Raw genomic sequence first — 25,681 nt, 5'->3', positions numbered from 1 at the left:
TGTGTGTGTGTGTGCATTTGTTTACATGTACGCATTTGTGTATTACAGGGAGGGTGATCTATAATCATGGGACCCCATTTCTTTTTTGTGTTTGTACTCTCTTCTGTTTTTTGTTTTGTCTTTTCGTATTTGCTTGCACTGTACTTCTGTTATGTGTAGACGAAGTTAGTGAAAAAACCACGCGGATAGATTTGCTTATTGGATAAGACTGTAAGTTGTGTATATATAAAAGTGGAGTACATTGGTAGCCTTAAATGTTTGAGCGCCATTCTGAGTAGTGCTCGGTAATCTTTGGGACAGAAGGACTTGCTAGTGGACAGAAGGACTTGCTTGCTGGTGGACAGAAGGACTTGCTAGTGGACAGAAGGACTTGCTTGCTGGTGGACAGAAGGACTTGCTTGCTGGTGGACAGAAGGACTTGCTAGTGGACAGAAGGACTTGCTTGCTGGTGGACAGAAGGACTTGCTAGTGGACAGAAGGACTTGCTTGCTGGTGGACAGAAGGACTTGCTAGTGGACAGAAGGACTTGCTTGCTGGTGGACAGAAGGACTTGCTTGCTGGTGGACGACGCCAAGCTCATGAGTGAAGTGCATCAACCTACAAGGGAACCTAGACAAATTCCAATTGCTGGTGTGATGCGTGAGTGATGACATTCAACCCAGGTTGATGTACTGTAATGAGGACGGGACACAGTGAATCACATGCCGATCATGAGGAAGAGGCGTGGATTCCTCCTACTTGAGGAACTCTAAGATACAGCGATACGTAGTGACTACAGTACTGATACATCGGGTGTCAGGTGACATCTGTATTTTCCACAAAACTTGCCCTATATCAGATTCGTTTTAGAGGAAAAGTCACAGTTCACAGGAATGTGATCTTATCACTGTTTTACCCATGGATTCCTCGTCCGCCAGTCATATTCATCTGAATTAATCGAATTATTTTTTTTATGTATTATACGCAAGTGTTTCCATTCTGTGTGCTGGAGGGCGTCACTGAGGTATTGCTGATGTGTCGAGGTTGTATTGTGTATAAGTTATTGTAGAGGATGTTGTAGGTGATGTTGTGCTTGTAACACAGAGTGCTGGCGTGATTCTTGGTAACACTGCTCCTCCTGGTGGTCATCTGTTGTTATTGTTGTTGTTGTTGTTGTTGTACTTTACTGTGTGTAGGATATTGATGCCTCTGGTGTTGTTGTATTAGTGATTTCCCTTGAGGTTGTTATTGGTAAAATGTGGATGTTGTTATGGTGGTGGTGTGACTTGTTGTTGTGGTCTTGTACCTGGTTGTTACACTGTACTTGGTCACTGTTGTTACTCTGGCACTGTACTTGGTCACTATTGTTACTCTGGCACTGTACTTGGTCACTGTTGTTACTCTGGCACTGTACTTGGTCACTATTGTTACTCTGGCACTGTACTTGGTCACTGTTGTCAAGATCGAAGGTGACAATAGTGTGAACTGGAGTAAATGTACATTAATGCATGATTAAGGTAAAGCGGGATCACATGGAGGGACATTTTTGAAACTGATAGTGGATCCTCCATATTGTTCTGTTCCGTAAATAGATGTAAAGAGTTGTAGGTGGCCCGCACTACGATTATTTGTTACAGCTTACAGTGATGTAATCAGACCATCGTGTTACAGGAGCTTATGTAATTGGAAGGATCATTAGGTCTTGCGCTAATCAGAAGCGAATACAAAAAAGAAGTACCTCGATTGATTTATCAGAGAGAGAGAGAGAGAGAGAGAGAGAGAGAGAGAGAGAGAGAGACAGAGAGAGAGTGTGTTAGAGAGAGACGTGTGGGTTTGATGAGCCTTGGACTGTCGTATTGATGGCATTGATGAATATTGATGGTGAAGCAACGGGAAACATTAGCGGAGGAAGGTATTCGAGGAACCAGAGACCCATGATGGTTCACATAGAGAGAGAGAGAGAGAGAGAGAGAGAGAGAGAGAGAGAGAGAGAGAGAGAGAGAGAGAGAGAGGATATAGACGTGAAGAGTGGTGAGTCTGGATCTGGGGGAGAGGAGGAAGGTCCTGGAGGCTTGCACTGCACTGGAAGGGTGAGGGGTCCAACCCGCCATTTGCGGGAGATGGATGGAGTTTTAATCAAGTGCTGCATCTCCCTGATCACCCAGCGACTCTCACGCATTGCGGGAGGGAGGGAGGGAGGGAGGCAGGGAGGGAGGGAGGGAGGCAGGGAGGGAGGAGGGAGGTAGGGAGTGTGATAGGCGAAGGGCCAGTGGAGGGGTGGGTGGTTGGGGGGGAAGGGCTAGTTCGTATAGGGATTGGTATGGGAGAGGGGGATCGCTGGATAGGCAAGAAGATTAAGTTCTGGGATTAATGGATGGTGGAGTTGTGTGTGTGTGTGTGTTGTGTGTGTGTTGTGTGTGTTGTGTGTGTGTGGGGGGGGGGGATCACAGTTATTTGTCAGAGTCTGGGTTAGAGACTTGATTGGACTCAAAGGCCAAATATTGAATAGGAAAAACCAGTACTGGACGAGGGATTAGACCTGGAACAGATGGTTTTGGAACTGGGATAAAAGGACTTTCACTAGACCTCAAGGCAAGTCTGCGCCCTAGGTATGTTTGAGGGTCTATAAATAGCTAGATGCAAGAGGCTAACGTTATGTTGAATGGGTTATGATGCATAGTAAGGTTAGGTCTTGACACAGAAGCTGGTATTGGGCAGGGGAAGCTAGTACTGGACCACAGCAGTTGGTAATAAATATCGGGTTTAGTTGTGTGGCTAAGGTGGTTGGTGAGGTCGAGTCAGGCATGAAGGCATGCGGCGAGGCAGCGCGCCGTGGCAGTCCATATAAGACACCCCCTATGGCTAACAATCGTCCCAGGTTCGAACTTAACGCCGTCCAGTGGTTCAACTTGTGGTAGACGCGAGTTTTGTCGTCGCCTCATTCTTCTCCTCCTCTGGCAGTAATCCTTCTCGACATACCACTCTCAGAACAGGCCATTTCTAAGTCATCAAACCACGTATTTCCGCAGTTTACCTTCTCCTCCAGGTGTGTGTAATTCCGTAGTCTGCTCTTCCTGCATCAGCGAGGGAACATGAACCTTCTGTCTGATGGAGTAGTCTAGTTTACCACACAGGTGCTCTAATTATACTTCATATCCCACTTGGGGACTGGAGGACATCAGACGTCTGCTCTGGTCAGTTTCCAGTGGTCAGGTTTCATGTTCGTACCCTAGTAACAGAGGCAGGGGTACGAGGAGGAGGAGGTAGAGGGGGGAGAAGAACCAGTGATGTAGATATATGTTGCTGTGAGGAGAGGATGCTCAACACTCGTAGGGCCACATCTCTTGAACTTTCTCGACTAATGTGCAACGTCTTTAAGAAAAAGTTTAGTTGTGTGTTGTCTGTATTCACAATACCATCATTCACTTTTTCTCAGTCACCTCCGACTTACAGCCTTTACCGTGAGCAAGAGGTCGGTCACCTCCATGTCTGGTCCAGCTTTTGCCCTGGCCACGTTGCGGTGTTTAAACGGACCAGTTGTAGATCTGTGTGTGTGTGTCCTGCTCTCTCCTGCCAGCACGAATAGACGGAGACGCATCGCCATCAGTCGGCAAGTCGCTAACCGCAGGTCCAACCCCAAAACACCTATGACCCGGCACGCTTCACTTCCTCATTCGCTGTGAGAACAGCCGTCCACCATCAGTACCTCCAGTGACTTCACAGGTTATTGTATCAACAGCCAAGCTTAATTTACCGACAGTGAAACCCGGAATCACTGCTTGATAATGACTTTATACCACCTGGCGCACTGGTGCTACTCGATGCAGAGGATAAACAGCGTGGGAGCAGAGTAACCCACCTTGCTGTACCTCAAAGAAGAATTTTATGGGGGGAGAAGAATTGAGACGTACCACGGTAACACGTGAAGACCATCACGACATGTGAGTACAAACCAGTTATGAGGCTGATAATCTCCATTGGCATCCCCACAAAACTGTGTAATTCTTCCTCAACGTCTGACCAGGCAGTGAGTTAAAGGCCCTCTCGAGTCCCTCATACACAGGAGACGTTCAGTTGTAAGTCACGACTGTGCTGGACAAGGACCTGGAGGTCAGGGGTACGGTCACCAGGTCTTGGCATCTTGGCTACAAAGGAACAGTTCAGGACGCCACGTCGGGAGAGATGACTGAAATTCCGGATCATCAGGAAATAATGAAGGACGTGACGTGACACAGTGTGGGAGCCTGGATGTTGCTTCGGTGATCTCGTATGTTTATGTCATTCCACATACGTGAGTCCAGTTAGGTAAGATGGTCCGCGAGACAGAGCAGAAAGAATACATGCAGTTCTTCGACTAGAGTGTCACTTCCTGCTTCCATCTACTTCCGTAGATAGTATGCATGGAAATCCTTTGGTAAGAAGAGAGCTACCAGCGTACAGCCTCTGTGTAATGTTCTCGGTCCACCTTTTCTACATTTCAGCTTAAACCACAACATGACCTTCCTGACTTCGTGGGATAAAGCTGTGTCGTCATGACCTTCACCAGTCATGTAGGTTCTCGGCTTCTAGATGATTACTATCCTAATTCATCGCTCATCAAACTCGTCAGTGTACGGTAATGCTGCCGGGTAATGACTAGAGGTTTGATGTTGTCGTACTTCGTTTCCCTTGTGATGGCCATAACCCTAACAAGGCCTAGGCGGGTAGTCAGCTAAAGCTGGGAAATACGGTTGCTGGTAAGCTTTGGCTACTAATACAAGTCCAGGACATTAATGCTCGATATTAGGAGCCAGATCTAAGCTTGTTATGAATGACCTGGGAAGGATGAATACCGAGTGCTGGAACTGCCTCAAACCCGATGGGATAGGCGTGGACGACCGGGCCTGCTAGAAGTCTAGAAGGACGTAGGTCTATGCTTGTGTCTACTCCTGGGCCAAGAGACCAGTTTTGTGGTGAGCCATGACTGAGGCTAAGTTACAGGACTGTCTTGTGGTGGGAGAAGGACCCTTTAGTGAGGAGGCGTACCTGGGGAGGGTGGCGCGGCTAGGCGTGGGAGGAGAGGACTAGTACTCGACTGGTTTAGTGATGTGGAGGCGACGGTGATAGTGGCAGGTAGGTGTCAGTGAGGGAGGGGGAGGTGGATGGAAGATGGAGGAGCAGGAGAGTAGGTGGTTTCATCGAGGTGTTGGTGAAGTGTTGCTCGTAAGGGGCTTTTGGTGTTGGGGTAGGGGGAATCAGTCAGGTAAGGTGTGTGTGTGTGTGTGTGTGTGTGTGTGTGTGTGTGTGTGTGTCCAAGAGTGTGTAAACGCATCACTTGAGGACCATTGAGGTCAGGATTCTACACCGTCTGTCTTGTAGCTCTTCATCTACAACAAGACTTTGGGTTTTCTTATTTATAATGAGTTCATGACTTAGTCTCAGTGGGTCGTTAGTGCAGCTTTGCCTTACCTCTCTTGGGACTCCCACAGGTCTCCAGGCTTTGGCCAAAATCTGGAAACGAGTCCTTGTTCCAGACTTGCCTATTTTAGACTTCCACTGACTATAAATCTTTGTCCAGACATTTATCATCAACTTTCTCCTTCATATTGTCATGGTACATGCAGGTAATGGGTGTTCCTTTCTCACGTCATCCACACATAACACTAAGGTTGTATAGTCGTACTAGAAAGGAATTTTTATTTCCTTGTGTAATTTACTGCTTCCCGTTCATGGTTTACGTAAAGCTAATGCGTCTCTGGACATGTTTTGTAAGCTTGTGAAAGCTTTGCCTTGTTCTTTCTTACGTTTGTTGACTTACTAAACTTGTACTTTTGTATTGATTTGTTGAATTCACATTGAAAAAAGGAGAGGAAAAGTGGTCACTGTGTTTTGATAAGAGTGTCCTGCGTGGGCCATTTTCCTGGAATTGAAGCCCAATAACAAATTAGATGAATATGATTAAGATTAATGGAAATTTGACTTAGTCCCTGACTATTCCGTTTTGTTTTAACAAATACGAGACGTTGATAATTCTTTATATGCCATGTAGGGAAGATAAACTGCATTTAGCATAAACATTTTCCTTAGAAGATAATGAAGAAGGACCAGAGTAAAAGATCAGTTCGTCAGAATCACAGTTTAATTATCAATATTTACAGGAACGGTCAAAACTGGGATAAAATATAAACCAAAGTCGGTGTTGTCTGAGAAGTGTGGAGGGCGTCAAAGTCCCACATGCACAATATCATCTCAGAGGTCACACACCGTATACAAATTGAATGAGGTAATAGTTCTGAGCTTATCACTGCTATAAAGGTCAAATGTATTTATATATACTGTTATATATATATAAATAGGCTCCTGCTAGTGAACATGTCATGAAAAAGACGTAGAGAAGTAGCATTTTTTTTTTGTGCAGTCTTCTATACCCTACCACTGGCCTAGGGACGGGACCAATCTGTTTGTCTTCGTGGAGGACGCTTCTCCTCCCCCTTTACCCTCCACTCGAGCTGTTCCTAATGATGACCCGGCGTTACGCAGGGCCCTCGAAGCTCTTGGCCATTGCAGTCCTCGAGCCTTGAGCCGCTTAAGAGCGCGAACTCTTCATCAGCACCTTCACTGGTACTGTTCTGCAACCAGGGGTAAGCGAAGACCTCATGAAGGCACCATCGCTGTCAGAACAGCTCAACCAAGAGGCTCAAGGACACCTTCTTTGTCGTAGCTCCATACACAGAGGTGACCAGAGAGCTAATGTACGCCTTCGATATAGAAGCTACCCAACCAAAGGCATCCATAGAGCTGAAGGACACCTTCCTTGCTGGAGCTTCTCAACCAAAGGCAATCAAAGAGCTCATATGAACCTTCGATATTGAAGCTAACCCACCAAGGGCAAGGAAAGAGTCACACCACTGCAAGAGCTACACACTCGAGGGCAACAAAAAGGAGCTTGCCAGCACCTCTGCCTTTGGGTGAGGTCGAGGGCTGCATGACCAAAGGCTTTCGAAGTATTACATCGTCTTCCTCCATCGGCTGCTGCTGTTCCTCCTCCTCCTCCTCCTCCTCCTCCTCCTCCTCGGATTAGCGGGAAAGCCAGGGTTGGGGGGGACGGCAGCCGCCAGCTCAGCAGTGTCTAACCATCGCATATAAAAAGTTGGCTCTGGACAAACTGGTTGGGAACTAGGCCTCAAAATTCTCACCATCGTAGGAACTAGGCTGCCGTAATAAAGGATAATTCATTTCCCACATGGTCAAAGGTTTATTATTTCCCACATGGTCAAAGGTTTATCCGAATGTTTCTTAATTATCATTATTATTACTATTTACGTTTACTGGCACTGTTTAGAGCTGGATATATAAAAAGGAATTATTACACGAACTCTGATACCAGAATGTCCCTATCTTCCCCCTAATGGAATGTTACAGTGAAGGCAGTCTGCCTTTATTGACCTTAGCAATTTAGAAAATTTACGGCCATTTAATTTCACAAAATAAGACAATGTAAACAGTTGCGCGAGGAAGAGGTTTTGCTCAAAGTTGATGATTACTTAGGAAATACATCTTGTCGATCTTATGTCACGAGCGAATAAGAGTCAAAACCTCTCCCTCAACTCGACTCTCGGTCAATACTCTCTCAATTACCACTTAATCAAGGTCAAAGGTCAAGGTTGAGGCATTTTCAAGAGAGGCCAGAGAGCTGCTCACAAGAACCAGTCCGGATTCACGAACGCTTCTGTAATTTAGGTTCGACTTTTACAGATAATGGCTTCTTAAGTATTTTAGTGCATAGTCCAAGGTTGTTTAATATCTGTGCGGCTTTAGAATTTGAACATGTGACATACAGAGTAATTAAAGGATCTCAACTAAATTGTTAAGGGGTCTCTCCGACAGCAACTGGTGCAAGTTATGAGCTGTAGTACAGAATGGTTGTAAAAATCTGTAGGACTATTTCTTCAGATGATGAGACGCAGAGATAATCATCTCTGGCTGCTCTGGTAGACTCAGTTAAGGAGGCTTCTTCAGTGGCAGGTTATCAGGTGATGGGGGTTCCTCAGGACACATCAGAAGTAGATACCCCACTTGGTTTTCACCTCAAAAGGGGCGGAGTCTCTGGGCTCATTGGAACTTGGATTTTTCATGGTATGATCTTTTCATTTAAACGTACGATACGTTATTCTGTTTTCTTTTGTTAGATTTTTTTTTGTACCCTTTTTGTCATTCGTTGTAGGAAGCAGAAAATGCCACAGAGGAGCAGAGGAAAGAGTTTCCTCGTTTTTCATGAAAGATTTTGTGGGTTAATCGATGACTTCCGAGGGATGTTGTGGCAGTAGGCAACTTGAAGTGAAAAGAGCTCTACTCGCCTCCCGTTTCTCATTATGTCACTGATCTCTGGTTTAGTTTTCATTGGGTCGGTAGTGTGTCTAGGCATTATCATCTGTTGTTGCCAGTTGTTAGACGTGGTGACCAGTTACACAAACTAAGAAAGCGAGCGATGTTTAAGAAGAATACAACTTGATGGTGAGAACATTTTCTGACCTCAACCAGACTTGTCTGAAAATTACTTGGTGGTTCGTGGTAGCCATGGAGATCGCAAGGTAATTCCAGTCTTGATAAAGAAGCATTTGGCGAATTGATAAACCGATATTCTTAACTACCTCAGAGGGGCTCTGTACGAAATTCTAATTGGCCTTCGACTCCTATTAAGACGGCGTTCGTGAACCCTGATTGGCCAGTGTGGTAAAGAGGAGAATTGTCTTTAACCCTTTGTCAACCTTTATTATGTACAGTACGGATACCTTGTGTAATGGGAGATACTTTTGTACGTATTTAGGATACAAAAATGGTATACTAAATCTTTTAATACCTGATCTGTAAATACATGTTAAGTAGTAAAATTAGTTTCAATACTATTAGTACAGGAGATGAAATATCAACTAATATTTTTTTTTAATCTCTTCTCTATGAAATGTGCGTTAAATAAAATGTACAGAAGTTGAATCAAATTGGTCTGAGAAAATATAAAGAGGCTCACACCAGCGTTGAGCTATTCCAAAATAGCCGAACACTTTAGCATATCATTAAGAAAGGTTACATTTTACAGCACTATTTACACACTGCGTGACGCAGCGCCATATGTGAAAAACCTAAAAAGTTTTGATTATGAGTTAATGCCTTGGATTTCTCATAGAGGTTAGTACATTTTATTAATTCCTTAAAACATCACTAAATGTTAAAGAGACCTGTGGACTAAAGGAACAAGGGATGAAGTCGTGCTTTTAGGGAAGACCCGTGGGACGCCATCTTTGTTGACGTCACATGAATGACGTCACGGGTTCCCTACCCCAAACAGCAATGCCATATTGGGAGTGAGAACTCTGTCGTCATTGTGACGTTACAAGGGTGTCGTCACGAGCACCGCCCACCAACCGCAGTACCACACAGGGGTGAGGACGTATATGTAGCACTGCAGGAACTCCTTCCCTTGCAGGACTATATAATTCGTATTATTTCTTTACATACTATTCATAAGTGCCTCACATGACAGCTGGTCAGGAGCCATTGTGGGCAGAACATAACGGTCGGTTACTGATCTATTTCCACACAAACCGTTAAACAAATGTCAAGCCACAGGAGATGGGTTGTTCCCTTCTCTCCTGTGGTGTCTAACAATTATCATCATGACATGCTGTGGCGACCAGAGATGTTACGTGTGCCACACGACCACAAGTAGGACTGGTCAAGGGGGTCATGGCATGGTGGGAATTCGGTTGAGATTGAAGAGTTGGAGAAATCCTTCGGCTCCAATATTCGATGTCCAAGGCATTTTCGAAAATCCGAGTCTTGTACCGAAGCACTCGGCGACAACTGCTTTATATATATATATATATATATATATATATATATATATATATATATATATATATATATATATATATATATATATAGTCACATACATATAAACTTTCCAACAAATCTTTCTCTAGCCTCTCTGGTTCAGTTCCAAGATCACCAGATTTTTTCAATTTTTGTTTCGTTTTTCACTGGAGCGAACTAGACGTAGTAGTAGTAAGCTCCGTCCATCCAGAGGGTCATGGTCGACTTCCAACCAGACCTTCTTGTGTTCACTTCTTCACTAACGAAATATATTCCATACGTAGACTTCCTCCTCTGTAACGTCTTTGCCCTTACATTCAAGTCTCTCTCTCTCTCCCCACTGGGACCTGCTCTCCCAGTCGTTTCCCTTAATATAAACTTAATTCATGACTAGATCAATACGTAGTCTGTGGCGCAATGTTGTGTCTATGGTACACTATGTGTGGGGTATGTTTTCCTTGTCCTTACACGCCTGATACACCGCTACAAAATACACTCGGTAATCTCTTAATTAGTACATCTTGTACTTTTGCACAGAGTCCTTTGTAAACACTGCTCTTCACATTTTGTTGCAAACACCGTTTCTTTTCTAGAGTTTTCTCGTTAAAAAACTTATATATTCTTTTCCATTTCGGAGATTTAAAGCTTGAGAATAAATTTATGGTTTCTTCCAATTCAGACATTTAAAGCTAGAGAACATACTTATTGGCATCATGTTTGTAAGAATTCTTTCCACCTTCTCGTTAGAATGGAATCAAACGTGACACATTTTTTTGCTACCTTCAGTCATATGATAGTTTGGTCACTATTAATGAAAATAACGCGGTCAAAAACTTCACACGTTCCCTTGTTGTATGCTTCACAGTGAGAACACAGTACTTGTAAAAATCGCGCACCTTTCGTTATGAAACATTTAAAGAAGAATCATTCTTTGTGAAGAAGAATTTTAATCGTAAGATAAGTGAAAAGAGCTTTGCTTAGTTGTGGCACCGATGGACCACAAGCGCGCACACACACACACACACACACACACACACACACACACACACACACACACACACACACACCTAACCTCTTTCATCAGTCATTTACAGTTACATAACTCAAAAACGGAGATGTGCTCTCTCTCTCTCTCTCTCTCTCTCTCTCTCTCTCTCTCTCTCTCTCTCTCTCTCTCTCTCCATGATAATGAACTTCCTTTGGAGCATATGTTTCAGTAGCATGTAGTTTCTAGCATCTTTCAGCCCCAGGAGCATTGATAGCTCTTTGAAAACCTTTTCGACAGTGTCTAACCCACGGAGCATATGGTTTGCCACCTTTGAACCACCATCTCAGAAGATGGAAGTGTTTCCTCGTGTGTCCATCCCATGTGTACGATACCTTTATCAACCTTGTATTACTTGATGCGTAAAAGAACAAACAAAAAAAGGAAAAATCATTTTCTTGCTGAGGAAACTGCACAGGTGACGTATAATAGGTCCGTCTTGCGTATACCTCTTCACTGGCTCAGGGAGACTGAACGAAGTTCTGTGAGTTTGCGATTCAAAAAATCACGCGTCGCATTGTTCTCCCTGGAGACACGCACGCGAGACAATTTCTTCTTACTGATCACCAGCGCTCAAAATGATGTGGCTGGTTCCCTCACGACTTTTGAGTTGTCAGGACCCCACAGCAGGACTCGCGAGGACTTTTGTAAGCGAGATCCTACGGCAGCACTTCAAGCCCGGCAGAAAGGACGCAGCACCGGCACCTACCGACGTCTGTCTTTGGTATCTTCTTCATCTGACCCAGCAGAGTCCCAGCCGTCGCCCTCAGACAGCAGCGGCTGCTGCAGCGTTAGTAGTAGAGGGGCAGCCCTACCAGCAGCGTCTGACTACATCCACCAGCCTGGATCACCTCCCAGTAGCCTCAGGTTTATTATTTTCTAAGTTGCTTCCGTTGATGCACTCGAACTCAGATCAACTTTCACCATGCACGGTTGACGTCTGTGGAAGAGCGTTTGTTCCAGAAGCGTTGGTTAACTTCCAGGAACACTCGATTTAACTTCCAAGAGGCCTAGGGACCTGATGTTCTCCTCTGCTGACCTCGGATAACTTGCAGGATATATCAAGAAGTTATCCAGTTACAGACGACTTCTGCTGTCAACGAACCGGGTCATTGTGGCTGGAGGCTTGGTTGTCACGAGTACTGGGGGTCAGGTCACGGGCTGTGGTGTTGTCTCGGTTGATCTCGGATGAAATGCGGTCATTTCTGGTGATGACCCCGCCGTGATCGGGCTCTGGAGATGATGGGTCAAGCGTTGTCATGACCTCTAGGTCGGACTCTGGGGGTGGTTGGTCACGGGCTGCGGTGACCCCATGGCTGGACTCTGCTGTTGCTGCTGGGTCACCTCCTGCGGCAACTCCTCGGCCGGGTTGTGGAAGTGTTGGGTCACCGGCTGTGGTGACCCTATGGCCGGGCTCATGGGGTGTGGGGTCATAAGCTGACCTCAGGACTGGGCAAGGAGTGGCGGGTCAGAGGTCACTTCTGGGCTCCCACAGAGGGCAACTTCCTCCTTCCCCCTGAAAACATGGACAGTGAAAGAACCTGACTGAAGGTATGATGTGGATGCTATATTGAAGAGACAAAAAAATGGTTTTTGACGTCATTTTTAAGAAAAATCAATATAATATCATTCAACATGTGAGAGGAACTGAAGTGTCTTAGAACATTTACTGAAATAACAAAACAATGAAATAAATCTGGTGCATTGTCTCTCTAGCCAAATGATTGCAATTGAAGTGCCTTAGAATTACAGTGGCAGTGCAAGACTGATCTATGTCATCTAAAGAACACTTGGAATTCTAGATTTTTATCCTCTACTTTACGTTTTATCTTTAACTGAAAGCTTCTTTTTTTCGAACACAAGAGGAGCTTACCATGAGTAGTTAGAGATGAGAATCAAGGGGAATAGTTTACCTGAGATATGATGACCACCTGGTCTACTCTTGGTGGTTGAGCAGAGTGTTGGTTACCTCAGAGATGGACAGCAAAGGATTGGGTTCCTGCTGATCTGCGGATAGCTGGGTTCCCCCATGGCACTGTGGGGCCGAGTAGAGAACAGGCCACGTCTTAGACAAGGGACCAATGGCGGGAGATGGGAACAGATGAAGTACAAGTGGTGTAAGAGAGTCTAGCAGGCGGTGTGGGGCTGCCTCTACTATCCACAAGCCCTTCAGCACCACAGGTACGGCCCTGGAGCACGACGGTGCTACCCTGGAGCACGATGGTACGACACTTCGATTATGCCGGCCTGGCCCCTGATCCGTAAGGGTGAGGTCATAGGCCAGGTCCACATCTCCCAAGGGTCGTACTGTCATGCTGTCGGGTCGGACCGTCGTGATCAAGGGTCGTGCCGTTGTGCACCAAGGGTTAAATTGTCATAATTTCTTGCAACTTTGGTGTGATTTATAGATAAAGGTTTTATAAAGGGAAACACTATGAACCTAGTAATATCATAACTCCTATTTTTAGGGCTCAGAGTACTTTGTTACATGAATTTTTTCGTTTTAGTTGAATTTGTTTTTTGATATAACGCCTTTCGACATTGATAACTACAACATATCTGGCTCTTAGGTACCGTTACATGTGGGGAAAAAAAAAAAGAAAAACTGAAAATGTGTCACTTTTGATCTGTGTTGACGTCATAGCGAAAATTCCTTCGACTGTTAATGAGGAAGGGAATGACCTTGTATAGGGTGGGGGTCACACAGGGTGGGGTCACACAAAGACTAACCTGGTCTGGGATGGGATCAAATAAGTCATGACCTGGCTTGGAATGAGATCATATGAAGAATAACCTGACGTATTAGGGGTTGGGTCACGTCACTGCCCTTGCACAACCGTGTATATTGTGAGAGTTGTTGCTGACGGTTATGTGTTTGTTGATTATGACTGTTTGTTTTGATTGACAACAAATATGATTGGATGAAGCATGTTTCCAGTGAACACTGATATGTTTGGATTGCTAGATATATGTATGTAGTCATGTATGCGTCTGTGTTTGTATCATGTATGTACGAAAGTATCTATGGATGTATGCATGCATGTATGTATGAACGAATGCATTTATATGTATGTATACATGTGAATGGTATGTATTTGTTTAAGAGAGAGTGTTTGACACCCATGTTGCCTCGTTTCTTAATGTTGTATATATGCACCATGTCTTTACTCCTATGTGTGATTACACACACATAGACACACACCCAACCCAGGCACCCATGTATCGACCAGCCTGGAGGGAAGGATGAACACCTGGGTTGGTTGTGGATCAACTGCCGCGCCTCTACTGGATACTGATTGTACTACTTCATGACCCTTTTTTATTTGGTCAAGATTCTTAAGGACGGGCAACTTTGGAAAGCTAAACTACCTAAGAAAGTGGTATTGATGCTGAACACCATGGTTGGATGTGGGCCAATTACCCGGCCCAGGACTCAAACCCATGATGACAAGGTAAGTGAAGCTTTGATTTTGTTTGTTTGTCATGATTTGTAGTAATGCATAATGACTGTCCAATTTTGAAATTTATTTTTGTTGCCAAGATCCTTAAGAACGGCCAAAGTATGGAAAGTTAAACTACCTAAGAAAGTGATATTGATACGGAACACCATGGTTGGATGTGGGCCAATTACCCGGCCCAGGACTCAAACCCATGGTGACAAGGTAAGTGAAGCTTTGATTTTGTTTGTTTGTCAAGATTTCTTAAGGACAAACATCGTTTAGAAAGTTCAACTACCTAGACGAAATGGTATTCATTTTGAACACCTTGGTTAGGTGTGGGCCATTTGCCACGCCCAGGTCTGAGATCCATTTTGACTCTAGGAGACCTGTCATTTTTACACTGACCGTCCAACTTTGTTGTCAAGATTCTTAAGGACGGGCCTAGTTTAGAAAGTCATACTACCAAAGAAAATGGTTTTGATATATGTAATAATGTATGTATACTTACTAGTGAATGATTTTGTATGTATGTATACTCTCATGATGAAGTTTGTCATGTTGATTATTATGCATAAAACTGATATGACAATATGTATTTTTGGCCTTTTTGTTTTTGACACGATGTATTTTTAGAGGTTTTGTAAAAGTTGATAAGTAGGAAGGTAAACTAATGGTGATAGATAATGATAACTGATGCTTAGATATCATATGTTGTTAAATAATGAAAGAAAAAAGTGTCATGGATATTAGTGCTTGTTTAACTTTAATTACAAAATGATACTGATAAGAGTGTGACTTGAGAAGAATACTCGGAAATATTGGTTAGAATTGTGATGAAATATTCCACCTTAAGTTTAAGATTTGATAAATATAATCAAATGAAGATAGTAAAAACTATGAAAAATAATCAGAAAATGTAGTGAGTGGAAGTGACACATGGTGAAAAGTGGAGAAAATATTAGATAATTCATTTTTTTGAGTGTAAAATGATAAGGTCGAAAAAATGCTCAAAAATGAAAGAAACAATGAAGAAGAAGAAATCAGACAAGAAACAATTGTGAGAAAAAGAGAATGATAAGAAATTGGAAGTATTAGTACGAAAATAGAAGTAAGAGTATATACTTCCTGACGGAGGAGGATTAAGAAATTAGAAAGACTAACGAGTTAGAATGAAAAACACACCAATAAAAGACAATCCTCAGGTAGTCAGAATATACAGTAATTCTTGTATAACAATTAAATGAATTACAGTAGCAATAATACTTGAATACGTTTAGTTATACAGTGAACAAATAGCAGCCAATGGTACGTAATACACATAAATACAACAATAGACTAAAGAGTAATACGATGGATAGAAGGAAGCTATGAAGGAGAACCAATCAGTAGGTAGTGCAAAGTTATACAGGGTTTGTGTTTTACATTTGTGTGTTGTTTTTATTGTACGTGGTTGTGTGTGCGTGTGGCTTTCTTCTATCTTTACGTAAACTCTGCATACATGAATTAAGAGATGCATAGTGTATGCGTTCATTACTGTGTCTATATGGTTTTCCATGTGATATCTGTGTCAGTCTGTTTCTGTTTATCTGTCGTGTGTGTGTGTGTGTGTGTGTGTGTGTGTGTGTGTGTGTGTGTTTGTGTAAACTTGTGCTTACACGACAGAGGCAAGGGCTGTCACAGTGTTGGATCGGTGATGTTAAAAGGGGTGGGTGGGTGGGTGGGTGGAGAGGAGGCCTTGTGCCACAGTCAAGTATTATTGGTAAATAAACGTCTGGGACAAAGTGGAGGTAGAATGTACATTAAGATGAGACAATTTAGAGATCACAGGGTCATCATAATCAATGGGTTGCTTTATCTTCAAATGGGTAATTAAAAATCACTCGTAACTTAGCAGTCGCCTTAATAAGGCTGTGAAAGGCTGGACAATCCCATGCTTTATGACTAGAGTTTATAGCACAACCACGGTGGAATTCTTATGTATTATATTTCAAGGGAACAATACAAGGAAATCAAACACGCTCCAAAAAACTAAAACCTTCAACTAACATTATATGCATGCAAGTGATGGTGACGGTGCAAAAATGAGTGACAAAATAAGAAAACACGAAGAAACATGAAAACTGAGGTTAAAAACAAGAAAATAATATCGTAAGACTGAGAAAAAGAGAGAGAGAGGGAGAGAGAAAGGGGCATGCATACTGTAGTAAGAGGTGTTGAATGCGTGTGGACCAGTCACCTGCCGAGCATTAAGTACTCCATAAACAGTAAACTCCAACAACCAAAGAATTAAGCTGTAAGTAAGCTGGTTTTAATTGACAGTGATATCATCAGTGTATTTCGGTGTTGTATCGTCGATAAGGTCATCAGACGCGATGTTGTGGGTTGTGTGTCGGCGATGTGGTCGTCAGAGCCGATGTTTTGGGTTGTGTATAAATGCCATGGTCATCAAACCCGATGTTGTGAGGGCATTTGTTTGTGATGTTGTAAAGCAGTTTTCGCCTCTCCGCGAGCAAGAGTGCAAAGTGTTATTGTAAGCACTGGCAAGATAGGTGACTGATCCAAGGTCACGCAGCAACGACCTTCACGTAAACAACTGATGAGGGTGTTGTGAGGTTCGGCCGCTCCTCAACACCTTCATCATCTCCCCGTCAGATCTAATGATCATTAGATCTGATGGGTGACGGTGGGTCAGTGGCACCCAGAGGTACTGTGCCAGGCGCCAGGGCCAGACGAATAGTGCCAGTCAGGTCTTCATACCCAACACTCGATTTCTATATGAATATAAATAATGCAGTGTATAAGACATGAATTCTAATTGAAAATGTAAGCGATTAAGTTCTTGATAAATTATTGGCAAAGTACCACAATGGCATCTAGATGAATAGGAATGACTTTACTAAACTGTTTAGAAGAATTGTTTCAAAAGATTTATTTGATCTATTTATGTAATCAGAACGGGACGCTGTCTATAGATAAGTATAGCATAAGACTATGCTGGCGCTGTCGACTGTGCCCCAGCCTGACAACCTCCGGATCCAGCCAAACCCCCCGCCCTCGCCTCTAGCGAGGATCGAGCAAGAGACACTCTTATCAGATTAGTATATCGACGTTACACTTGGTCTAGTATCCCATGCAGTACCAGGACAATGCATAGTAATAATTGTGGCTGAACACTTACCACAGAAGCATCAACGACACTGGATAATCAAACTGTTGCAGTTGGAGCCACTGAGCTTTGTGAGACGCCGACTGACATACAGCAGTAGAGGGGGTACTGTATGGGGTGGAGGGTGAACACCTAGGATAAGGTTTATTGACTGTGTGAGCTGCCTCATGCCGCTCTGTGGCCCCAGGTAAATAACACCACAGCCCGCCGTCTACTTGAGGCCCAGAAGAATAACCAGCAGCAAGACAGCCTGAGAATTGCGACCGTCTTTCTCCCAGTAGAAGAATACGCCGCAATGTCTCCTGTCTACACACACCAAGCCTTAGAACCAGTATTGTTACTCAGAAGAGGAGCCCAGCTCACAGCCCTGGTCAAGTATAATGTAGTAGTGAGGGAATTGCCGCCTCGTGTCGCACCCAGGAGGACCCCGTGGGCAGGAGACGAGTGGCTGAGAGAATTAGGGCGGGACTGTGAGCGTGCCCGGTGCCTACGGCGGGCTCATCATGCTCCGTGCAGGCCAGAGAGACAATAAACAAAGCTGTCACTCACTGCGGGGTGTGATACGGGTGGTAAGGATAGTACTGGTGGTGCCATACCTCGCCGCCCTCACTGTAGCCGTACGCAGCCTTACCCGCTGGCGCCACGGCTCCGGCGCCGACGTGGGCGGCAGAGGCGGCGGCGGCGGCGACAGCGGCGGAATGGGCGGAGGGAGGCCCTGCGTGTGGCGAGGCGCCCTCGCCTCCGTGCGGGGAGCCTCCTGCACTGCTGCGGGCGCCCGGCGTAGACGCAGGAGTGGCCGTACCCCACTTGCAGGAGACGCCGCTCAGGCCGGGATCCAGCGACGTGGCGGTGGACGATACAGGTACTTCGCTGTACTTCTTGTTGGGGTCGTACTCGTGGGAGGCTGACCCCCACATGAGCACTGTTTGGCGGGTGTTGTTGGGGTAGGACTCGGTGTCTTTACTCTCCTCTTTGTGGGTGACGGAGGCGGTGGTGGTGACCGTGCTTACCGCCACGCTCGTGGTGATCCCCGGCGTTGCCGCTAGGGCTCCCAGCGACGCCAAGGCGGACGGGTCGTCTCGCCGAACCTCCGTAGCTCGCAGGTCACTGAATTTGTGCTCTAATGACGGTAGTACGGTGTTCGTGCCGTACACGGCAGAGTACGCGTCCGTCGGCTTGTACTGGTACTTGGATGCGTCGAGCTGGGTGGCGCAGTAAAGTTTTTGGTCCGCCGCCGTTTTAGTGAGTCCGGTAGTGTCATAACTGAGGCAGGAACGTGTAGGGTCGACGTAGCCGTTACTGACGTAGCCGTGCGTCATGTAGTCCGGGTAATAGGAACCTAACTGGCGGTAGTGGAACAGGTTATCCGTAGGCAGGTAGCTGGCCGGATAGAGAGACTGCAAGTTCCCCAGATTTTGCTGCATGTAGAGACCATTGTCCGTCGCATACGCCGAAGCTCCGTACATGTTGTTGTAGTTGTTGTAGGCCGTGTCCGAGAGGTTGGTGTAGCTTCTTTTGGTGCGGCATGTTGTGAGGAAGTCCCGTAGCTGCGTCTTGTACTTACGGGACATGCGGGAGGCGGCGTAGAGCTGCGGCAACTCCGTGTCGCAGAGGTAGGACTGAGTGAGGCCGGGGTCCAAGTAAGAGACCTTGAAGTCCATCGTCCGCTTCCCCAGCAGGTCGCGTCCTTCTTCCTCCCTGTAAGATCAGGCCACACGTAAGTTCTGGTTGCTGGAGCTTAAAAGATAAACTATAACTTTTGGCGCAAAGGACGAAGTTCAAGCTCCTGCTAACCCCAGTATGAGCAGAATTCTCATAAGTCTACATCTATGAAACACGGATTCAACGTGATTCAGAGAAAAAGAGGTAGAGTTGTGTTAATGATTCAAAGGGTTTAATGCTGTGCTTAGCACAACTGGAAGTTTAGTACATAATAAAGGAATGTACGAGTTAAACCTTTTACTAAACTTTTATTTGAGCATGATAGAGCTACACTTCGACTGGAATTATGTTGATCGCGAAGGCGACTTCATTCTTATTTCTGATGACACCTGCTGTAGGAAGACAGCAGCGGCACCAGGAACAGCTCTAGGGGAACGTCACCCGCAACTAGTAACTAAACATTTTTTTTTTTAACCACAACTGCTTGTGACCACGTAAGGTAATCCCACCTACTGCTATTATTAAAGCACGGATCCTACAATAGTGGGAGCTGCAGGGGTAAGCTGAGGAGGAGAACCTCAGGTCTGGAGGACGATAAACCTAAGCACCAACAGCTGACGTGGTAGCTCGAGGCAGGGGTAGTAGCGATACCTACATGAGCGGTCTGTGGGTGCAGATGATGAAGTCCGGTTTGGAGTTCTTGTAGACGAGGCGTGAGGACGTTTGCAACCACTGCCAGGTGCCGTCTCGGGTCTGTAGGCGGTAGGCGATCATCCCGGAGGCTCCCGTCTTCAGCACTGTTGGAGAAAGAGGTCACAAATGGTGATTGAGGATTCTAGAGGTATTTGACAGACCATATAGGGGCCAGAGAAATTCGTCCTGGATCATTAGAGGTCATTACTAGGTTACAAACATAGGATGTCGAAGGTCAAGATGTCCTTAAGAGATAATAGAGTCATCAGATATCGTATTGGATTGAGGTTAAGACGACCACTGCTGGTGACGAGATCTCTTTGAAGTTGTGTAAGGCCACTTTGTAGATATACTCAAAAGACCGTACGTTGCATCATGGGCAATTATGATCATTGTGTGTCACACACAAACATTCAAAGTCACGCCGGGTCACTAAGTTAACCATTGTCACGTATGGATGACTCGTAAGGCACTGGAAACAAAAATAAAGGTCAGACATGTCACAAAGATCTATCCAAGGTAAGGAAGGGTTACAAATGATGCAAGAGGCCACTGGATGCTTACTGGTAGTTATAATGTCACTAGAGCGGTCACTGTCTCACCAAAGTTTACAGCGTCACTAATGTGTAAAGATGAAACTGTACTGGCCAGTCAAGGTCACACAGGAGGTAACGTAAAAATCTTTACGCTGTCACACAAGGTCGCAAAACGTAATCAACAGTTACGAATGAACATAGATTCGTACAGGGCTGTCATATGTTTATACTAAGTCATGCAAGGTTATGTAGGGTCACAAAAGATTCATGCAAGGTGTGACTGTTTTTACTCTACTTATCTACTGTATCTTATGTTAAAAGTAATCTAATCTTTATATTTATGGTAATATCTACGACGGTGTCTCTCGTCGTCCAAGTACTTACACTCTTGGTGTGCCGAGGCGACGTAGGCGAGGTCATCGTAGTGAACGAGGTCGTAGCCACCCTTGTTAGCCAGTTCCAGGTCACTGTAGCCCAACAGCATCTTCCCCCTGAGGGTAGGTTAAGGCAAGAGGGGGTCAGGCACTACGGAAGGTCAAATTGGGTGACAGAGGTAGAGGGAACAAACACCATGGGGGTGATTCTGGTGAGGGTCCCGAGTCAGGCACCATACAGGGATGACACTGGTACCGCCTGGGGTCAGGCAACACTGGGGTAAACACACACACACACACACACACACACACTGTTACTTTCCTGCCCTCTGAGCCCCCCTTTATGGGGGCTCCTGCTGCCTTCAGAACCACGGGTTAAAAAGTGTATGGAAATGTGTGGGTCTTGTTGGCGTGAGCACAAGATAGCTGGTCGAGTGAATATCATCAGTTTGGAAGTTGGTTCTTTTGGGCTTGGATCGTGTGGTATGTTGAACATTTGTAGTAATGTTGGAACGATGGCTGGTGTCCAGAACGTAGACGGGAAAAGAATTCCTGGTGGAACGGTGCTCAAGACTGGGCTGGTGTATGGAGGTTATTTAATGTATGTTGCGTCATCTAAAGTTATGCATAGGTTCTGTCAGTGATGTGTTGGTTGGTGTAGGGGATCAGGAGTTATAGATTGTTAAAGTGTGAGGCAAGGGTAAGACTTTTGCTTATACATGAGATTTTAGTAATTAGTCATGGGATGGCGCTTGAATGAGAAGGGTCTAGTGTTATTGCAGGGAACCCGGTGCCAAGCATATCGAGGTGAGATTATAATGGAAATATGTTTATTTTCATGTAGTTGTTGAATGTTTAAGGTTGCTAGGCAGCCAGAAGTGTTCCGAGTGCTTTGTCTTGTACAGTTTGCGGACTTATTATATTTGCTTTTGACAAGGTGAATGACCAGGCAGATGAGGTGTAGTTAAGAGTGGAGCGGGTGAATTCTTCGTTAAGCTAACGAGGGGATTCGTTTCTTCTCCAAACCTGATACCAGTGACTGTTGTAAGAAGTTAAGTTTGTTTAATACGTTTGTGTAGACGTGTGTGTGTGTGTGTGTGTGTGTGGTGAATGAATGTCAGGTGTGTCGTGTATGATACCTGGTATGGTTGGATGGTACCCAGTGTGGTCTGAGTTTTGAGTTGGGTGTGACTGACCGTTCTGGATGGTGAAGGGGATGGGTGGTGGGGATGCCGATTGAATTTATATGTGTGCCAGGATTAAAAGGATGACTGTAGACTTCTTTGCCGATGCAGACTATTTTATTTTCTTAGGGGTGGTTTGTGGTTTTGCTTGTTTGTTGTTACTTATTTAGTGTCGGAGTGTTGTTATGTGATTGTAAAGTCATCTTCGTGTGGCAGGAATTTCACACTGTGGTCTGTGGGTGGTGATAGAAGGCCACGCAGGGAGAAAATGAAGAGAGTCGGCGAAAGAAATACTCCTTAAGGAATTCTACTGTAGACCTTGAGGATTGCAGAGCTGATTTTGCGTGTCGAGATTTTTTTTGGTGTGTGTGTGTGTGTGTGTGTGTGTGTGTGTGTGTGTGTGTGTGTGTGTGTGTGTGCAGTATCTTGATGTGTGCATCTGTCTGCACTGTTTGTGTATTGCATGTGTATATCTGTGTGTCCACCACTTGTGTATGCAGGTTCGTGCAGACAGACCCGTGTGGGAGCATGCACTCATGCCTAGCGCGCTCGTTCGGGTGTGAGTAAAAACACACAATTAACAAACACCAGCGGCTCTGAATAGCCAGGTTGGCTGACACTATTATTACCGAGCTGGTTCTGTTGTATTAATCCTAGTATACACTCCCCCGCAGTCTTTGATAATCCTAGGTATAGGAGGCAGCAGTTTATGTGGGAATTAAGAAAGCGTTGTAAGTCTACATTAAGATTGCTTTAAATGCAAACATGTTTTATTAATGTCTGCTCTAATGGAGTGATAAGTTTGTAATCGTTATTGGCAGAAGTTTGTATTTCCAAAGCATATTCTATATAGCTTTTAAGAATATATGTTTTCGAAGTATATTTAGTATTCATGAGTAACCTTTTTACAAGGATGGATGAAGGCAAGGAAGTATGAATATGTACAGGTGTATATATATATATATATATATATATATATATATATATATATATATATATATATATATATATATATATATATGTGTGTGTGTGTGTGTGTGTGTGTGTGTGTGTGTGTGTGTGTATAGCTGACACAAGGATATGTAAGGGAGGTGGAGCCACTGTTATATACTGCCTCTGTCCATTTAGAAATCCTATCAATTTTATTTGTGAGAGTGGCACTGTCTTCCCCCATCATTAATGTTATTACTCAAGTGACAAAAACTTGGCCAGGGGAGGTGAATTGCTACTCATATGATGAGTATTGACGTAGTGATGAATTTGTATGAGGAGCTCAAGTAGTGACTGGCCAAGTGATGAATGATGATGTGTTAACGTCAGGTTGAGACTTCTGTGTCTTACCACAAACTGGGGTGGGAGGGGGAGTGTAGAGTGGGGAGGAAGGAAAAGTTAGAAGGGATGGGAGTAGGAAGGATGAAAGTAAGCAGGGAGAAGGGTGCGGTGTGGCGAAATGGGGCGGGGTGGGGAGAAGGGGAAGGATGCTGTGGTATGGATGAGGTTGGGAGGAGGAGTGCGGTGGAAACAGGGTTGGATGGGGAGCAGGGGACAGGGTGGGGCATGGGAAGTGGCTGGGGGAAGAGACAGAGAGTTAGGGGTGGGTAGCGAAGACGGGGCGTGGGTAGGGTGAGGAGGAGGGGTTGAGGCGAGGGAAAGCAGAATGGGGAGAAGAGAGAGGTACCCACGGTGTTCTGATGAGTGGAATATCTCTGGACTAAAGAAAGAAACAATATACGTGGCTGTGGGTTTAGCTGACGTGAACCACACCCAGTAACTGCTGAATTACCTCGTTCACCGTGGCTGGTCAAACAACGACGTATACCTGGTGAGTGTACAACACCTTTGAAACACTTTTAGAGTCAATTATGTGAGTGGATGGCTATCGTGGGGTCAATATTACTTTAGACATAACAAACAAGAAATATTTTTGATAACTTTCAACCAGAACTGTTCGACTTAACCCATAATTTTGTTAGACTCTAAAAGTAAGTAATACGGACCCTGGGCACAAGTACATATTTGCTCTACAATGTTTCATTTACTAATGGAAAAACAAGAGACGCGTTACATTTCGGTACAAAAAAATACAAGTGTAATTAAGTGAATGTAGTAAAAAGGTGTGGGTAGTTTATTATAGCGTGGAGTGAGGCTGGCGGTAAATGGAATAAATAATTGGTGGGAAATGCCAGTCCCACGGTGTTGGGACCTCCTTTACACTTTTATATCAGACGCCACAACCTGCTAATTGGCTGGGCCAGGGAGGGACTTGAGTGGGAGTGAGTGTCCACCTCCTGTAGTCATGGTGACCAGACCCCAGCTGCTGCCATTGCGCCAGTCTTGGCCACTAGCAGTACTCAGACCAGTCTACCCTACACGGATGTCCTCGGTGGAACCACACGGTGGAAGTGAGTCATGGAGGCACATAAATACCGAGAACGTGTTCGGGAGAACACTGAGTCTACACCAGTCTATCAAGACCCAACACGGGGTAACGTAATAATGCCCTGAAATAAGGGAGTCTCGGTACACAGACTTCACAAGCTACATCTGAGGGAAGGAGGCTAGAATGCGACGTGATTATAAGTTGTAGGCTCCGTAATGGATCTGACGATGTGGAAGAAGGAACAGTTGATTGAGAAAGGAGAAAACCCATATGCGGAAGGAAGGCGGGGCAGAGGACTGAGGAAGGAAGGCGCGGCACAAGACTGAGGAAGGAGGGCGCGGCACAAGACTGAGCAAGGCAAGATGTAGAAAATATTTCATGTGTTTGAGTGTTGGAAAGATGGAACAGAGACCGTTGATGAACACTGGATGTTGAAAGCATTAGAATGTTAGGTATTTTTCAACACAGGTGAAAACATGACCTTCAAGCACGAAGACACGACCCTTAAACACGACTATACTACAATTGAGCAAGACTGTACGACCCTTGAAGATCATGGCGAGACTTTTTAAGGGTATGAACAAGGGCCAGGCTATCATACTCAGAAGCCGTAGTTAAGGGCTATACTGTCATACTTAGATAAAAGGGATGCACGTGTATTCAAGTCTCTCTCTATTGACACACGTGTAAAAAACTTTCTTCGTTACACACACACACACACACACACACACACACACACACACACACACACACACACACACACACACACACTCACCAGCACCTAAGTCGTGCACACATAATTTACACAAGTGATCCACATTCTTTCTCCTACGATAAAACTCCGGCGGTTCCTGTGATAGGTCGAGGCTTGACCCGTGTGGAAGGGTCACACGAGACATACATTATGGACACTACGGTACACGACACATTCATTATGGACACTACGGTACACGACATGGCTGATGACACAATCTCCACCACTCATATTTTTCCTCCCAATATTCTTGTCTTTCATTCATGGGATTTTCATTTGACTCTCCATTCCCAGAAGGGTAAAGGTTTTATTTTTTCCCACACTTGTATTTCCTTTTCTCGGTTTCTTATTAGAAAAAATAAAGATGATTCGTATTGTGTTCATGAGATTCCCTCAAGGAAGGAACCATGACTTCTCAGAATACCAAGAATATACTGTACCTCGTATATATACCAAGACGCGCCAGAACAAATTTTTGGTAGGTTTCATCTCAGTCGTACGGCCTTAGCTTCTGGAGCACGACAACACGACCCTTAAGCACGACGGTTTTGACCCTTCAGCACGACAGCATGACCCTTAAGCACGACGGTACGACCCTTGAGCACGACAGGTACGACCC

At 44.8% G+C, this 25,681-nt stretch overlaps 1 protein-coding gene across 4 annotated transcripts in view; it reads right to left on the bottom strand.

Moving 5' to 3' along the window:
* Window positions 1–6,079: 6,079 nt before the first annotated feature.
* Window positions 6,080–25,681, bottom strand: part of ss (aryl hydrocarbon receptor spineless) — a 314,320-nt gene continuing 294,718 nt past the window's right edge. Inside the window, exons 7-11 of one of the 4 annotated variants that reach the window (XR_011712270.1) lie at window positions 20,755–20,861; window positions 19,797–19,938; window positions 18,029–19,177; window positions 12,787–12,938; window positions 6,080–12,389 (exon numbers count right to left, since the gene is read on the bottom strand). Coding sequence is in view for 2 of the 4 variants with exons in the window: in XM_071658638.1 (XP_071514739.1) it covers window positions 12,317–12,389; window positions 18,029–19,177; window positions 19,797–19,938; window positions 20,755–20,861 (1,471 nt within the window). In the remaining 2 variants the exon portion in view is untranslated. The remainder of the gene's footprint in view (window positions 12,390–12,786; window positions 12,939–18,028; window positions 19,178–19,796; window positions 19,939–20,754; window positions 20,862–25,681) is intronic. The other 3 variants (XR_011712271.1, XM_071658639.1, XM_071658638.1) reach the window with 3 other exon arrangements.

This window comes from Panulirus ornatus, chromosome 66 (genome assembly GCF_036320965.1).
Source record: "Panulirus ornatus isolate Po-2019 chromosome 66, ASM3632096v1, whole genome shotgun sequence".
NCBI classification, from domain to species: domain Eukaryota; kingdom Metazoa; phylum Arthropoda; class Malacostraca; order Decapoda; family Palinuridae; genus Panulirus; species Panulirus ornatus.
The sequence above is the reverse complement of the archived record's forward strand: the minus strand, read 5'-3'. Positions and strand labels throughout refer to the sequence as shown.